Here is a 17,698-nt window from a genome sequence, read left to right as displayed (position 1 = left end):
GGAACAATCCTTTCTTTTTCGGCGGTAATTGGGGTTGCCAGGCGAAAAAGAGACAGACGATTTGTAATTTTCGCCAACGCACAGACGCTCCGGCTCGCTGACGACCCTTTCCGCTTTTTGCAGCTCCTTTTTCGTCAAACGCGCGCGTGGCCCCTGCTCTGCTCTCCCTTCTCTATGTATTTGCTCTTGCGAGAGATCAATAGCAAAACGTATATATACGGAATTGGCGAAATAGCGTGTCGTGCAGCAGCAGAAAAGTTTCGCAGACGTTCGTCATCACTTGGCGATTTTAATCTCCTCTCCAGCGGCAGCATCACTTCCTCTCTCTCGCAGAGTCGGCGGCTGCCGCACATTTAAATACATCCGGCTTGGAAATGTGGAACAACAAAAACGGCGGCAGCGTCGACGACAATGTTAGGAGTTTGGATAGATTTAATATTTGAGGCATAATATAAACCCGGCGCGGTCAATCGATTTCCACGTATAGAGCATGTTAATGACTCCACCCAGCATCAGCACACTAATTATTATTAAAAGAGCTACTCGAGAAAATTGCTTTTCTGCTCGAAATGAGGTGAAGATTGAATCAGCAATTAACGCTGAGTGAACCTCATTTTCAGCCCGAATTATGGATTTTTAGTGCAAACCAGCTCATATTATTAGCGCTTAAACTCATTATTTGAGAAAACTTTTAATCAAAATCACTTAAAAATAATAATAATTAAATAGGCTATTATGTTTTTAACATACATGCAATTTCAGTTTCAGAGAAAATTAATTTTGCAGACGATGTCGATTCTTTCTTAAACATCCAAAATAAAATGTTATATTTTTATACCAGTACATTGAGCAAAAATTAATTTCATTCCTCATTGATAATTTCATAATTTGTGTATTTCATCCAAGTTACTTCAGAGAATTGGTCAAAATGCAACCCTCTCTTCAGAAGTGCCTCTTGCATTTCGACCGGCAGCTCCATCTGCAGGCCGACGCAGCAACCCTCCTTCCTCCCTGTTAATGACCAAAAAACTGTGAAATACGATTCTTTTACGCATCTCTTTTCTGCCTTTCTCTTGTTCCGCCAGCTTCAACCGTCTCCGCCGACTAATTATCCCGGCGAAAATATTACAAAATTAGGCGAAAATAAAATTAAACCGGCGCCCCATCAGAGTTGCGAAAACGTCGTCCCGCATTATCATACCCATCCAGCAGGATGCTGCTGCAGAGGCGTCCATGAATTTTTAATAGACCTCGTGCGATTCCGCTCGGGCGAGTAGCGAGTGCAGAGAATGTACGCTTGTTGTTGTTGTTGTTATTATAATCATGCGTGCATCCTCGGGGGTCGTGTCGGTAATTAAGCGCACGGCAGCCGCATTTTTGCACCCCTAATGCACACACGCACCCCTCTGGGGGCACCTTTGGCTAAAAAGGAAGAGGGCGGTCAAGCGAGCCAAGACGCAAAAAGCGTTTCATCTCCCTGACAGCAGGAACCGCGCTAATAACGGACAGATGAATGCATAAATTTTGAGGGGTGCGTAAAAACAAAAAGGGTGGGTTTCATTTTTCTTTAAAAAAAAAAACACCCCTTTGAATAACAGAACTGGTTAAAGTTATCCTCACTCTTGAATTAATAAGGTATGATTTCATTTTATTTTTTTATCGCTTTTCGCAAGATTTTATTTTTTACATTTTTTCTTTGGCTATAAAATCACTATTTTTCTTTCTTTTCCTTTTAAAATAATTCCTGCAAAAATTTGCTTGCTTTTTCAAGTACTTCCTGAAGTATAAAAGAGGAAATATTAATTTTTCGTTTAAAATACTACTGGTTATCATTTATAATAAAACATTATAAAAATTAATTTTTATTAAAATATATTTAATTGTTTAATAAAAATGACAAGCTATAGAAATTAATCCCCAATGTATATTATTAAAATTATTAACGCTGTGAGAACTAAAATGTAACCTTTCTAACAAAATTTCCACAATTTAGACTCTTTGATGCAAGTTATGAATAATTTCAAAAACTAATTTAATTCTTATTTTAGCAATTGCGTCAAAAGTATATTTATATTAATTTTCCTGTTGAACCAATTTTCAAAAATTTTCGCTTTGATTAATTTCAACTTCATAATAATCATGCTTGTGTCTAAATTCTTCATCTAAAATTTTTTCCAAAATTTTTTAATAATTATTTTTTAGTAAATTTTCATGAAATCCATCCACATCAAAGTTCTCTTTTGTCGACACGCAACGTTCTCTTTCACAAACAAATGAATCCAGAGCTAGGGCGATTCAAATTTCGGTGTACGAAACAAAAACGACACTTCGGAAAGTGGACGGACGGACGCGACATTGTTATTTTTGATTCATGGCCCTCTCGTCGGCCGTGATTTATTTACAGGCTTCAAGTGGCCGGCCGGACTAATGACCGAGCAAGGGTTGCGCGCCCCGTACCTGCTGCTACTTGAACAACCCTCTCGATCCGCCGCCGCATCCCTCTTCTGTCCACGTGCGTGTGTGTGTCTCTCTGTGGGCGCGTGTGTATATTTTAATGATCAGCCGCCGCATCCGGGCAACCCTTTTTCTCCACGGCGCGCACCACCGGCATAAAATTCCGCAATGGCACGTAGGCGAGATAAATTATACGTCCCGCACCAGCAATGGAGCAGAGGAAATATTTACCGCAGTAATAAAATATGTATCGCACGCAGGAGGAGGAGACACAATTCTGTCCTTTTGCATATGTACATTTGTAAATAATATTTTCGTACGAAAGAGGAAATGCGTTTTTCGCAATTAAAATTTATCTCAGCCGTTGATTGGCGCGGTTTCCTAGCTGGTATAAAAGGGGGACGCAGCTTTTCCGATAAATGAGAGACAGAGGCGAGTTTCGGGCGTCGGAATGCGACGAGCTTTGATTTCGCACTTTCGCCGGCGCCTCTATGCAAATGTGGAATGTTTAATTAAGTCGGGGACCCCAGATCTCACTCTCTCTTGCTCCTCTTTTGAGAGGATTCTTATCTCCGCAATAATGGCATAGCTACAGTTTGTGAGATCAAAGTCACGTAAATTAAAAACTGACGCATTGACTCTTTTCGGAATATTATCGCGTCATCGGTGTTTTCAAGAGTTTGTTTACTGATACGAGCAAAAGGCGCAATCACAAGTCCGTGACGTCTCTGTTTGCTCCGACAATTGTCAATTGGTTTAGTTCGAGTGCCCAGCACTTGAGAGTGCAAAATCAAACTTGCTCTTAACTACTTTGGCAAACCACAATGTTGCAGTTTTGATTAAATAAAGTACTAAATATCAGACCAATTATTAAGTTCAATTTATTTTATTTTCCTCCAAACAATTCAGAACAATCAATTGTGAAATTGGTTGATAAAAAAACAACTACTACTGATTTTTTTATAAAATAGTTAAATATATTTATTTTTTTTAATTTTTATTTGTTTAAAACGCTTATTTATCATTTTCTTCATTAATCTAAGCTCTGGTAAATTCACTGAAATTTTTGCTTCATTGATGTCATGTTCATAATTCGATTTAATTTCATACAATTATTTCATTAGTTGGTTCTTGAATTTCAATAAATTAATCCGATTATATATTATGTGCTTTCGTCAGGCTTAATTAAATTTCCCAATTTCAATTATTCTTTTTTTCTTGCCGCTCAATATCATAAAGGCATTTTTATATTAAATAAATTCAGCAATATTAACGTAAATTTGCATTAATTTGGAGAACATTTTGTTAAAAAAAAACTATCATTTTGCTTTTAACATTTAACAGTTTTTATTTTAAGTGTTTATAAAAATTTTAAGTTGTCATCACTTGTCTGTATCAAAGTATTGCACTTGACGGCCCATTGAAGGCACAGCAGGATTCTTTCTGTGCGATTTATCGTCTATCATCATTACGGCTCCTTATTTGGGCATCTCTCTCTCTCTCTAACGCTGATTTTCAATCGAGCCGAGTTTGGCGCGCGAGCGAGCGAGCGAAGAGCCAGTCAGACAGAAGTGAGCCGAGAGAAGACTGAATTATTTCGCACGACTTCATAAATCAGTGAGTCAGGCATGACGCAAAAGCATCCGAGCGACGTCATATCTCACCTTCGTCTCTCTCGGTGCCTCCTCTTTGTAATTGATTTAGGAAGTCGAGGCGGCGCACACCGGCGCATCTTCCATTATGCTGCTGCCAGACGGCAGGTTCGATTCGATTATTATTGTTGTGGATCACCATTGAAAAGGTCTGCGCGCGAAGTAATAAAAATCCGTGCCGGCTGTTTCGCGCCGAGTACAATGCTTAATTTTTTTTTCACTCGAGACACCACGTGAGTGAGTCAGCCTCTCTCTCGAGAGAGAAAAATGATGTATTTTTCAACGGGTGCTGCTGCTGGCTGACCAATTTTCGCATGCACAAAATCTTATCTGTCTGGCCGCTGTGTGTCCTCGTTATTTTTTCCCAGGGGAACTGCACGAATACTCAAATTTTGTTGAAAAATTACAATATAATTAAATTTTTGTTTTAAAAGTGTTACACAAATAATTAATTTAATTCAGAAACGTATAGGAAATTTTATATAGATTTTTTTAAAAAAATCTTAAACTTGGAGTAGACGAGTTGGTTAAAATTTGTCAATGGCTCTGGCAGACTTGTTTTTAATAATTATTCCTTTATTTCTAATTCATCTTGCGATATTCATACGTGAAATAATGTGCCGAATAAAGCATAATTTTGGCAGTTAAGAAAGTAATGCACAATTGACTTTAAATTAACTACTGCTCTAAATAAAAAGACCTTGGAACTTCCACCGAAAAGTTGATACAAAACTTACAACTTTTTGTGGTCATATTTAAGCAATTTTAATAATTTGTTCATATTTTATGTAATTAACTATAGCTTAACTAGTGTAAAAATTAAGAAATTGCCACTTACAATTAGCATATTTTTTCTCTCCATAAAAGATGGCTTTACCGCACTTCACTCTCAATAAAGCAATAAAAACTTAAGATTTTGGAACATAAGAGAATTTAGAAACAATTTTCATTCTTAATTTCTTCCATTTTCAATAGTTCTCATTCTGGACTGGCTTTGGTAAACGTCTTAATTTAATTTGAATCTTCTTGAAAGAGTGTTAATTAAATCTTCAATTAAATTAATTTTTAACCAGTTGACTCTTTGCTCTGAAATTTGGTCGCTCGTGATTTGCACTGTTCCCTTCTGCGGAGGAGACGTGCGCAATTTGGCATCACTTTTCGGCTCGGAATTCGGTCGTTGTTTGAACAAGCGCATAAACGCTCGCAAATGACGAGCTAGAGAGGCCGAAGAGGATTTATGCGAGCGGCGCTATGTTTGCGAAAAGATGTGCGCCCAGGCCTAACTTGACTAACTAAGTGAGCAGGGCCGGAGCTCAGCGTGTTGCAGATTGCGGCAAAAAGAGCTGGATTAGTTTAGCCGGCATAGTAGACTTGTGCGTAAACATGGTGTGCTAGGCCGAGCACCATCGCAGCGCCGGCATCAGGGAGGAGGGTGGCCCGTTTCTTTGCTTTTTATTCTGCAAAAGCAATAAGGAGCGTCTAGCGGAGGAGAAGTTGCACACGAGGCGGCGGCGGCGGCGGAGGAGATCTTTCTTTCTCGCTCGCTCTCTTTTCGCCATCTAACAATTCGCGATATCACCACTGAAAATTTCAGCCGTCGCAATGAAACGCCGAGTACAAAGTTTGGAATGAGGAAAATGGCACAGGCAGCCTCTCCCAGGAGCAACAACTGTTACGCAATTGATCAGGAATGTGAATCTCATCATCGGCTAGGTCACATTCCTTTCTTCACTTTTTAGCACGAAAGCAAAAAGTGGAGAATCTTGCTTGCTCAGAGGTCCTGTTACTTCGGTTTCTTTGACAGGGCATTTAACCGTCTTTAATGCTTGATTGGTGATTAGAATTACAGAATTTCGCCATTTAATTGACACATATTATCAGGAATTGACGACTTGTGATTCCAATAGTTGGACGAAAAGTGACAATAATTATCGCTACGCACTTTATTTGGTCATCAAATATTTTTTATTTCAAATTCAACTTTAACTATCAGCAGTAAAGCTTAAAAAAAAAATGTTGAAGAAAATGCTTAAAAACCCCATTAGAGGAGCAAATCAAAAGCAGCAGTCGTTGACAGTATGATCATCAGTATTTGTGAAAAAAAAGTGAGCCTCTCTTCATTAAACCTAAAATATCAATTTTTTTGTCTTTAAAATAAATTTATAGATTAAATTTTCAGGCTTCTCCCTTAGCAAATCAGCATCATAGCTTCTCGGAGATCTATTAATTAAATGAATAAATCAATTTTATTCCTTTTGTTTTAAAGATTCTCGACACATCTGCAATTAAATTTGAATGTTGTTAGTAATAGATAATATTCAAGGAAGACACTCAACTTAAATTCCTGGATATTGCAAAACAACTTTATCAAATAAAAATATCGTAGAAATTTCAAAATTTGGTTCGCAAACTATTACTTTATTTCTAAAAACAGCTCACAAATTATTCTTTGTCTTTTATTTAAACAATAATTTCAGGCTTTGAATACGATTTTTTTTTAAATATTTTGAGCTGCATATATTTTAAAAGAAAATTTTTATTGTTTAGAGAAATTGGACGCATTTCTTTTTTTGATTCATTTCACATTCATTCTTAGATCCAGTTAGCATTAAATATATATGCAAATAAGCTCTTCTATCTGATTACGGATGCATTTTTTATATTGATCTTTGCAAAGAAGCGATATAACAATATCAAACAGTTGGGAGCAGAGGTCATAAGACAGAGTGGGATCGACACCCTCCCTTGTTTCCGGTGCCTCTTTCTCTCTCTCTCTCTGCATCTGTCGCGCCGCGCTCTCTCGCTCGCTAATTCGATTGCCCAAATGCCGCTATTATTGGCTGCATATTATTAATGTCGAGCCGACTGAGCCCATCGATCGCGATTCGGCGGGCGGGCGCGCGCGTTTGGTGCCAAACGAGTGACGCTCCGCGACGGGCGTCCGACGCCGCTCCAGACAGCAGCCGATCCACCCACCCCCGCCGGGGTGAGCGGGGTCGTTAGCGCACGCCTCTCTATCTCGCTGGCAAAATCGCCGGGGGATTAATAAATATCTTAAATAAATTGGCGAGAGGCCCTGCTTTGGGGGCAAATGAGAAAAATAATTGGCCGAAACAAGACTGAAAGGTCACTGATTTTGCATTTGTCAAGCTAATGACGGAGAACATTGCAAAACCTTTACTGACATGATTAATTACCATTAGACTTGATATGGCATCAACCTGAATAAGAAATGAAGCAAATAAATAAGCAAAGTGTTTTTATTATCTGAACCGCCTGAATTAAATAAAACTTAATTTCAAAAGATATATTTTTGCTATTCGATTCCGTAATTATATTTTATAATAAGTAATTTTATAAAAAAAATATATATTATTTTTAAATCCACCAAAAGTTTAAAAGAATTCTGGTCTTACCTTGCTGAAGTATCCAACGGTGTGACAGCCTTCCGCGTCAGCCGTTGTCATCACATAAAACAAAAACGGCTCCACTTCATTGTACAGAGTTTTATGGTCCAAGAAAAACTTTGCTAATAAACACAAATTTTGACAAAACACTTTGTACTTCTTGCCGTCCACTTCCCACACTGATATTTTTTCCTTTCTGCAAAGTTTAAAAAACAAAATTAAAATTTGATCATTTAAAAAGAAAATTTGAATCTACCTGTACACTTCCTCCCCCGGCGGATGCCGCCAAACGCACTTGGTCAAATGTCTTTTCAGCACAATTCTAGTTTTCATGTATCGTAAACAAAACTCGCACAGGTATAATTTTGGAAGGCTTGCGTACTCCTCGGGGTACGGGCTTTGGTACCACACCTCCATGTCAAACTTGCCCATTTCGATGTACTTGGTGCCTTTGTTGCTGGGCAGACCCTTTAAGTCGTCCTCCTGGGGACAATTTTATAAAAATTGTGCGAGAAATTCAAAAGTGTCCTAACCATTTTGTCGCTGGCAGCAGCTTGGGCTTCCATGAACAGTCTGAGATCATATTCGGAAGCAACGTTGCCCAGTTTCGGCTCCCTGTTGAAGTCGACCAGACTTTCGTTGAGACTATTGGACGAGTCCACCGTTGAGGAAAGAGCAGAAGCTTTATCTCTCGAGTCTTTCACCTTTTGCTGATATGCCTTTTGATCCATAGACTGAGTTCTGCCAGGCGACTTTCGACCCAGGCAAGTCAGAGCTCTTCTCCTCTCATCGTCATGCTTTTTCCTCTCCAAATACATGTCCTGAAATTATATAACTTTTATTATTCTCTTCTAAAAAGTAAGGCATTTTTAGAAAGAAAAAAAAAATTAACCTCTAATCCCATAATATTCTTTTAATAATAAAGTTTTCAAATTGATTATTCTAGCTTGTATCTGTCTGTGGTAAAAATTTTAATTACTTACATAGCACTGATGAGGTTTCAAATTGTGAAATATTGGACAGGCTTCGACGGTGAAATGTTTGTCATGCCTTCCACTCAAATGACCACTAGAGTCGCAATTTCTGACTGGACACTTGCGTTCCTCTATTGGAACAACGACGGTGCTTATTTCGGCACTACTTGCTGGACGACCTTTGCCTTTCTTGGTCACAGATCGCGCTGGAGCTTTCTTGCCTGTAGGTACTGCAGCAGCTTTGGAGGGCTTCGAATCTGCTGATATTAAATTACAAAGATTATAAATATTTCATTCATTAAAAGAAAAATTTCTTATATAGACACTTATAGAATAATTTAAAAATCACGCAGTAAAAATGTAATTTGGAAATAAATTATATGTTTATGAATGATTGACGGAGATTAATTTACTTCGTCGGACGTTTGAAGATCTGGTGAGTTTCCGTGTGACTGGCTGCTTGGTCGGACTCGTCTCTGTGTCACTCCCAGAAGCAGGTGGTCGACTTGCATTGTTTTTTGAAGGTGATTTGCTTTGAGGTGTTGGTTTCTTCGGGGGTCGTTTTTGTGGAGTGGCAACAGCTAACGTGCTTGATTCACTATCCGAGCTGCTGTCTGCAATTTAAAAGAGTTGTATTAGAATCAAAATTTATGATCAATTATATAATAGTTTCTAAAATTTTGTTTTGGGTTTAATTCAGTTTTATGTGTCAAATTTACAAATCCCTAAAACTAAGAGATTCATCTTTTAAGTATTACCAGAAGAGCCTGAAGATCCGGTGGTTGAGGAAGTACTGTATCTTGTGTTTCGTCTAGGTGGTGGTGGTGCCGGCTCTTTGCTTTTGCTCGCACTTGAGGCCGCCTTAATAGGAGGCTGTTTCTTGATGGCACCATTCTTATTTTGGGCAGGAGTCGACTTGGACGTACTTGCTTTGACAGAGACCTCGGGGGTGTCACTCTCGCTGCTGTGCTCTGGACTGAAAATGCTCTTGGTCTTGGGCTGCGCTTTGAAGGGTATTTTGTTCGCATTGGCCTTGCCCTTGGGGGTGGACTTGGAGGCGGGGGCGGCCGCCTTGCGGAGGAGAGGCGTCACGGTGGCCGTCGCCTTGGGTTTGGCGGGCACTTTGCGCTGTTTGCTGGAGCTGTTTGTGTTGGGCTTGACCTCGACCGACTCGTCCGAGTCCGAGGTGTACGCCGGCTTGCTGTTTGCCTTCTTTTGTCCCTTCTTGTCAGAATCTGGCGCCGATTTCGCCGGTGCATTTTTACCCGCGTTTTTGGCGGCAGGCGTCGCTGTCTTTTTTGGCGGTGGTTGCGGCTCCGAATCTGTCGAGTGACCGCGGTTTTTGACGCTGCGAAGGCTCCTCTGCGACGGTGCTGAGGACCCGTCCGAGTCGGAAGAGCTCGAGTCGCTCCCTGAGGAGGAAGAGGAGCTTGAGGAAGATCCAGAACTATTGCTGGAGCTCCCCGACTCCGAGCTGCTGCGAGCCTGAAAACGCCGTTTTGAATTAAATGGACCGATTCGTTCGGGCAAAACTATTTTCATACCTTTTTCCGACTCATCTCGAGCAGACCTTGCTGTCAAAAATGCTTTCAAACGCGTTTATCTATCAAAATATCGACTTTTTTACAGGTAAATACACTAACCAAAACAAAAGCCCGCCATGTTGAATTAATTACCAACCTAAAAAAGTGCAAACGATCCCAGCCGATTCTCCCGCGCTCTAGAAAAAAATTTTGTTCTGCGAATTTATCATCAATAATTTTAAAATTAATTATAAGTGATGCGATTAAAAGAAATTCTTAATTCGTTCTTCACAAAATTTGTGATCAAAATTTTGTCTTTTGAGCTTTCAAGTTGTCACAAACTCCATCGATTTTGATGGATGTTGGAATGGTGGAACGTAGCCATGGAACACAATAATCAGGCATGTTCGATGGTGATGGTAGTGATGGATGGTACTATATGGAGCTAATAATTAAATTATTATTAAATAGTAAATCAATGGATGGTACCAATGGGAAGTAGTAGATCAATCATCAAGCTGCAGATTATAAGTTGCAAATTCAACACTGTTATTTTAATTACGGAGAAAAGTGGAGGCCGAGTTTCATAACAACAGAATGAACATGAACATTTGCGAGGGCAAACGCACTGATGCTCAACAGCACCGAAGAAACCTCGGCCCTTCAGCCTACGGGAGCAGGAGACCCACCTGAGATGAGGCGCAGGTCCGGCTCCTGGTCTGGGGCCAACGAAAGCGAAGATGGTAAACATTATTTTTACTCTCGCTTGAAAATCAAGTTTAACTTGTGTGACATTGCAGAGTTGGAGGCGATGAATTTGGAAAGAAATCGCAACCATGCAGCCAATCAACTGCAATGTTGCTCATGAGAGCACCACCAGAGACCAGAGTTCAGTTTCCCAGGCAGAAGATAGATTCGAACCCAAAAAAACATTTTCTTGGCACTAAAATGCGCAGGAAACTTCGCTTCTTTTTCATGAACCCGATTGAAAAGTGGCAGGCTAAACGAAGATATCCGTACAAGTTCATTGGGCAGCTCATAAAAATTTTCCTCGTCAGTGCTCAGGTATTTAAAAACTTAAATGCGGTTTTTATAATTTGTTACAAAATTTAAAAATTACAGCTGTGGTGGTTTGCGAAGAGTAAATACACGCACATAAGCCTACACCTGGGACAACAGAGGATTGCCTTTTCCCACCTTTTCTTGCGAGACTGGGATCTGATCAGGGAGGTTGTTTTTTTTTTACAATTTTGTATATTATTATTTTTAATATTTAATATAGTATTATTATATTACTAGGTTTAAATTTTACTGTAATGTAAATGATAAATTTTTTGGGTTAAACCATTTAAACAATTTTTGTTAGATTATTTATGCTAACAATAAGGTGGAAAATTTTTAATTTGCTACCATCATTGAAGTTTTAATTCAAAAGTCTTTTAAACAGAAACACACAGTCCGTGGATTGTCTTTAGGCGGCCGGGCTGCATCTTCCGCAGTCTACGGCAGGAGGAGACGCGGTGGGAGGGCGTCCGTGTGCGGTGGCATGTCCAGCGCTAACTGTTTTATTCGCTCGTGCTCGTCCGCAGCTGGGGTGGAAATTTCTTCAACGGAGATAATTTTTGCAGGGCCGGATTCTTAAAAATGAGGCAGCTTGGTCGAACAGAAGATTGAAAAGTACTTTCTAAATTTGTGTCAAGGGGTTTGTCCAAAAATTCTTGCAGACGAAGTGATCTCTGGTTGACTAATCGTCTGAATCCGCGTGGAGAAAAGGGTCCTAATGTCCAGGAAGCAGCTTCAGTATGGTAGAAGCTTCAAAATATCCACTTGTGCGGGATTTTGTTAGACCAATACGAATCGATCTTGTTTCGCCTTCGTGAGCGTATACAATAGTGGTCTCTTTGGTGATCACGCCACAAAGAATTTTGCTTCAAGCGCCGTTTGCTCTGCGCTCCTGGCTCTGCATAAACCTTCACCACGTCCAACACGCAGGCCGGGGGGGCGATAGATGTCAAAGTTGACTCGCCGGCCAGAGTGTAGGTGACACCTCAACACGCATCATGATGAGCTTGTGTGCGCTCCGAATCTCTGCCAAGGAGTATCTGCGATGCCTAGCATTGTTGCCGACACCAAATGTGGCATTGTAGTCATCCTGCAAGACAGTGACGACACCCGAAAAAATAAAATTTGTATAAAGAATAGTGATTATTAAAAGCAGAAATTTAGACAAATTTCATACAACGTGTTGGACTCCTTTTTAACTTCCAAAGAATATTTGAAAATATGTGCCGCGACCAACCTTACCGTTGCATAAGAATTCTAAAAATTCGTCCGATCGAGTACATCTTTTCAAAAATTCGTTCAAACAAAATCAATTTTTAAAAAATTCTTTGATATCAATTGAGCGAATATTTAAATTCTGATCGCGACCGGACGAATTTTTATAATTCCTACACAACGGCAAAGTTGGAATGCGAACACTTTTTTAAAAAATTCGTTGCAAGAATTTTCAAAAAATTTGGAAAAAGTGAGTTTGCCGTTGAAGGAAAGTTTTAAAAGTGATTCGGATTTCCCGTTTCCCCCCTACAGAATTAAATACTTACAAGCCTTATCGGACGACGGAGTTTTTCGGTTGACGATCGAAACGAGCTCCATGTTTTCGCTCTGACCAGGGCAAGGGTTGACGGCGTAATGACAAATTTTAAACTAAGATGTAAACTGTTTGTTGCAACAATAGAATCGGTGTAACGGCTTTTCAGTGCCTATGATGGCGACACCCTCAACAAAGCAGCCAGTGCGGAAAAAAATTAATTTGTTGCATCCATAGATCTTTTTGATGTAGCTATTTACATTTGAAATTTTTTGGAACTCTTGCTGAAGCGATAATGAATCGAGGCGCGCGTGTAAAACACCGACGATTAGAAATATAAAATATTGACAAAAACCTTTTTAGCGGAAAAAGTACATACATACTTCTCAAATTAAATGTGCGTAGAAGTAAAATGTTTTTTTAATGATTTATTTATTTAATATTTGATTTATTTTATTTGTTTGTTCATTTATTTATTTAATTCATTATTTGTTAACCAAGCTCTGGTCAGGATCTAACGATCAACGATCTTACAATTAATTTTATGTTGACGATATTACGATTCATACTTTTAGTCGGCCTGAAGAGGACAATTAAATCAAAATATATTGTTCAAATCACGGACACCAGTTTTATGTTTTTTGACCTCTAATGGAGGAGGCTAGCACTACTACATAACTACTATATATATAGCTCTCTTACTCTTGACCGCAAGAGCTGAATTGTGAACGGAAAGACGTTCCATTTTGGAGACTCGAGTATTTAGTAATTATATTACATAAAAAACAGGATTTGTTCTGCGAGCTTATTTTAGGCGGTCTCACGTACACCACTTGCGCGTTCTCAATAATAAAATTTTCTCACGCGGTCGTCACCCAAAACACGCAAATGATGGCCCGCTCTGGGTCTGCACATTTGGCAAAATCATATTATGTCTATGAAAGAAAGCAAAGAAATAGCCAATTGTTGCAGGAATACCAGTTTAGATAAAATGTGACTATTGTATAATTGTCGATATCCGAATGTATAATTTTTTTAAGGAAATTGGATAGTTAAATAAACGTCACTCAAATCAAAATCCATCATTGGCATGACTTGTGGAATTTTGCTTATTTTTCCATTTTCGCCCCATTGCTTCTTAACAGGGGGCGAAGGTAATGTCCGGTGGTCAAAAACAGGTAAAAATCCACGTTTTTCTACCTTCTTTTACGCGTAACTTTCCATTTTGCAAAGTGAACTATAATTTTCTAGATAGCTTTCGATTCGCAAGATGTTAAAAGTATTCTATGAAAGCAAAAAAATTAACTCTCCTGTCATTTTAAATATTTAAATCTCAAAACATACCCCTCACATGAATAAAGTTTTTAGGCATTTCTATTCAAAAATATATAACATGATTTGTTTGAAAATTACATTTCTAATTAATAATATGAGGTACATGATGAGATCAAACAAGCAACAGAAATTTTAGATTGTATAACTTAGGGTCGTTTTATTTGGTAACATAGCTTGAGTATTCTCAAAATGACCAGAGCTTTTTGATGGCACAATAATATGACTTGTCGGTGGTTGCCGTGTGAAAGTAAAAGAGCGCCAAAGTTTACTTCAGCTTCTTCTTGGGCCTCAGATTGTTAGTGTGTCCGCACTTCTTCTTGCGGCAGTTGGTGGCCCTCGGGTGCAGTCTGGCATAGCACTTGCGGCAGATCATCTTGTCGCAGTTGTAGCGCATGGCCAGGATCCTCAGGGTGGGCTCGATCACACCTCCACGAAGACGCAGCACCAAGTGCAAGGTCGACTCTATTGACAACAAAAATTTTTTGATTAAAATTCAGTTTTCACATGAATAAGTGATTTTATTTAATTTATTTTTTCAGATTAATGAATTAATATCACAGACATTCAAAAGTGTCCTAAGGCAATTAGTAAAATCATCATTTTAATAATGCAAACTTCACGGATTTTTTTTATAATTTAAAATTTACCTTTCTGAATATTGTAATCAGACAGGGTGCGACCATCCTCGAGCTGCTTTCCAGCAAAGATCAAGCGTTGCTGGTCTGGAGGGATGCCTTCCTTGTCCTGAATTTTAGCCTTGACATTTTCGATGGTGTCGGAAGGCTCGACCTCAAGGGTGATGGTCTTTCCCGTCAAAGTTTTCACGAAGATCTGCATGCTGGTAGCCTGAGAATAAAAACGAACTTGTGAATAAAATTGTGTGATTCCGGCCGACGCTTTGATCGTGCGGGGGTGCTTTAGGGCAAGCATGGCGCCGAAGCCACATGCGGCCTCACCGCATTTGATTTCCTCAATTTTCAGCTACATAGTGTTAAAATCACTCAAATTTCATAAGTGTCCTAAGGCTTAGTACAAAAATCATCATAATATTGAGAAATAAGCTGAAAAAAGTGGAAAAATTGGATGAAAAATGCAAATTACCTGCAGACAACGTGGACTAGAAAAACCTCTCCGCTGAAGACAAGAAAATACTGATAATTCTCCAACTCGACACTCGCGGCGCTGAAAGCAGCAGTGGCACGGCGGGAATTCTATTCAAACTTGGTTTGGCGCGAGGGGAAAGTGCATCGCGTATTGCGCTGAGCTCTGAGCCTCTGAGCGCAGTTAAAATTCAAAAGCATTATTATTAAAATATATTCATTTTAAACAAAACAAGATAAAGGAGTTATTCTGATTTTTTTTTCTATTTTGTAGAACACGTTGTACCCGAAACCAGAATTTTTTATATTTTTCTATTTTCTATTAACCGCAGCTATTAACTGTTATTTTGAGCAATGAAAATGCAGAAATTTTAAAATGGAAAAAACCTTCCTTTTTTTTATGCCATTTTTTTTTTAATTTTTGCAGAAATATTAGAATGGTTTAAATCCACTTTTTTTATTGATATTTACAATTAGTCTGAATTTAAAAATGGATATAATAATAATTTTGACCGATTTTGACTTTTTAAACTAATAACATAGAAGCATCTTCTACATTAATAAAACACTTAGACTATAAGATTTGGAATTTCCATTATAATTGATTTAAAATTCTCCTACATTATTTATTTTTAACGATTTTTAAATACATGGGACAAATGGGATACTCCAGGTTTTACAAGAGTGAATAGAATAATTCGTTTTCATATTGACATGATTCTTTATTGCTAAAACAACAAAACATCTCGCTTTTTCCTTTCCATTTTTGAATATAAGAAATATACAACCAGTTATTTTCATAAAGTTTTTGACAGTGCCAATCATGCGCGCCCCGCTATTTAAGCGCTTGGACATGCATAATTTAATTTATAATTAATTAATTGGAGCTGAAAAAATAATTAAAAAAAATTAGTGCAAGCCCAAATAGAACTCGCAGTTTCGAAGACCAGAATTTCGTTTCAGAAATGAGCAACAGTTTTGCCAATTTTCTTGCGGTGTTTAAAATTGTAAATTTTGAAAGGCAAAATCAATCATCTTTCATATCAATAATCACAATACATTCTGAGCCCGTCAGAGTTCCTCATTCGATCCTTCGCACTTTTTTTTTATATCGCTTTATATCACCCTCTTCTTTTGAAAGAGACAAAATTCAACTTTTTAATTATTCTAGTAGAGAAACATCCAGAGTAATACTGCACAATAATACTTATATATTGCATTTTCCCAACTGCAAATAAAAAAATGAGAGAGTAAAAAAGAAACGCGGCGAAAGAGTTATTTGACAGTGGGCTGCCTCAAAAAATTTCTTGTGTATATGTCAGAAAAGAGTTTTTCGATCCGACGGTGCTTAGCACCCACTTGCTGCGATTCTCAATACACATAATTAAATATTCATAAACAAAAATATGCTGCCATCCTATTGTAGGACTCTATACTGACTTCTACAAAAGAATGGTGGGTAAAAGGGTTTGATCCTGACTACTATAATATTAATAATTACAGGGACAACATCACAGTTACATTATATAAGAAGCAGAACTAACAGTTTTGAGAAGAAGTTTTTCTTATTCTTTTGCCTTTTATCACTTCTTCTTTATCTATTGTAAATGATCCAGTGCGCACCAAATTTGGCCATGTGTCGCCATCAGCTTTGCTCCATTGTCAACTTAGGTGCCCTTACATTAGGGCCTACAATTTTTCACCTCTTTTAATCTTAAGCCGTTTCAAATAATTTGACCGTTCTCTTAATTGAAATCTTCACTATTGAAGCATGGTTTAGAAATTCTAATTTTTTTCACAATGTTTTTTCCTATCTCTCAATTCAGTTTTTGGACTTTTCAACCTGATCACCTTCCCGAGGTGCTACAATTTTCTTTCGTCACAGTACTTTGAGGCTTAATTATCGACATGGATTAAATATTACAGATTCCTTTCCAGAGTTAGTTGTGTGTATTATTTAATCAGACTATGACTATTATAGTTTCATGATTAGTTTTCCACAGCAGATGGACTGACGACGCCACTCTTGTCAAATTTAAAGTCTCTCGTTTCAAGTTAATATGTGAAAGTGCAGCTGTTATTGTGAATTTGAAATCAATTGAATACTTATTTCACCAAGTAAACATCTCATACTCATATCTTTTGCTAAAAACTACATAAGTACAGATTGTGATTGATCGGCGTTTTTCATATTAACATTACATATTTTTCTACCAACTGGCTAAGAAAGCACAAAGCGCTGATTTTTAATTTTTGACACTCAACAGCTATAATGCAAATGAAAGTGTTTGCTACTAGAAATGTATCTTTTGTAAACTCGGTGACACGCCTTAATCAATCTTTGTGTTATTTTTGGTGCAGATTATTGTAACAAGTTGCGATTTAGAATTTTGAAGGGTTCTTTTAATGGAATGAGAGTGGATAGTAAGAAAAATTTGTTCAAAATGGAAATTATTTGCGCCAGGCAAAGCCTAATTTACAAGTGAATAAACTTAAACTGTATTCAACATGACCATCTGGCTATTGAAATCCATAAAAAGCTTTTTCAAAACACTGATAATTTTTAAATGATCAAAAAACATGCTCAACACTTTCCAACATTAGTTTCTATAAAAAACTTGGCCTCATTTTGGCTGACTGTATGTTTTATCTGGACGCCTTAT

The 17,698-nt window shown here is 38.1% G+C and overlaps 3 protein-coding genes and 1 long non-coding RNA gene across 5 annotated transcripts in view; 1 reads left to right on the top strand and 3 right to left on the bottom strand.

Moving 5' to 3' along the window:
- The window catches only part of LOC132194226 (histone acetyltransferase KAT7), a 148,233-nt gene extending 137,836 nt beyond the window's left edge, over positions 1–10,397 (bottom strand). The window contains exons 1-7 of one of the 2 annotated variants that reach the window (XM_059615383.1): positions 10,032–10,397; positions 9,246–9,972; positions 8,901–9,101; positions 8,497–8,744; positions 8,047–8,334; positions 7,770–7,996; positions 7,523–7,709 (exon numbers count right to left, since the gene is read on the bottom strand). In XM_059615383.1, the coding sequence (XP_059471366.1) occupies positions 7,523–7,709; positions 7,770–7,996; positions 8,047–8,334; positions 8,497–8,744; positions 8,901–9,101; positions 9,246–9,972; positions 10,032–10,046 (1,893 nt within the window). In that variant the 5' untranslated portion in view covers positions 10,047–10,397. Of the gene's footprint in view, positions 1–7,522; positions 7,710–7,769; positions 7,997–8,046; positions 8,335–8,496; positions 8,748–8,900; positions 9,102–9,245; positions 9,973–10,031 lie in introns of both variants that reach the window. The other variant, XM_059615382.1, reaches the window with a different exon arrangement.
- LOC132194290 (barrier-to-autointegration factor) overlaps positions 1–17,698 on the bottom strand; it is a 295,962-nt gene that overhangs the window by 230,656 nt on the left and 47,608 nt on the right. The window lies entirely within an intron of this gene.
- LOC132194228 (uncharacterized) lies at positions 10,430–11,366 on the top strand. The gene is made up of 3 exons (XR_009441523.1): positions 10,430–10,753; positions 10,811–11,075; positions 11,133–11,366. It is a non-coding gene; the product is annotated as an uncharacterized LOC132194228 (long non-coding RNA).
- On the bottom strand, positions 14,066–15,172 carry LOC132194227 (ubiquitin-ribosomal protein eL40 fusion protein-like). The gene is made up of 3 exons (XM_059615384.1): positions 15,037–15,172; positions 14,583–14,781; positions 14,066–14,397 (listed from the first exon to the last, which is right to left on the bottom strand). Exons 2-3 carry the CDS (start codon positions 14,770–14,772, stop codon positions 14,201–14,203), a joined length of 387 nt encoding a protein of 128 aa, XP_059471367.1. The 5' UTR covers positions 14,773–14,781; positions 15,037–15,172; the 3' UTR covers positions 14,066–14,200.

Source organism: Neocloeon triangulifer, unplaced genomic scaffold (assembly GCF_031216515.1).
Source record: "Neocloeon triangulifer isolate White Clay Creek 2 clone unplaced genomic scaffold, ASM3121651v1 ptg000006l, whole genome shotgun sequence".
Taxonomy (NCBI): domain Eukaryota; kingdom Metazoa; phylum Arthropoda; class Insecta; order Ephemeroptera; family Baetidae; genus Neocloeon; species Neocloeon triangulifer.
The sequence above is the reverse complement of the archived record's forward strand: the minus strand, read 5'-3'. Positions and strand labels throughout refer to the sequence as shown.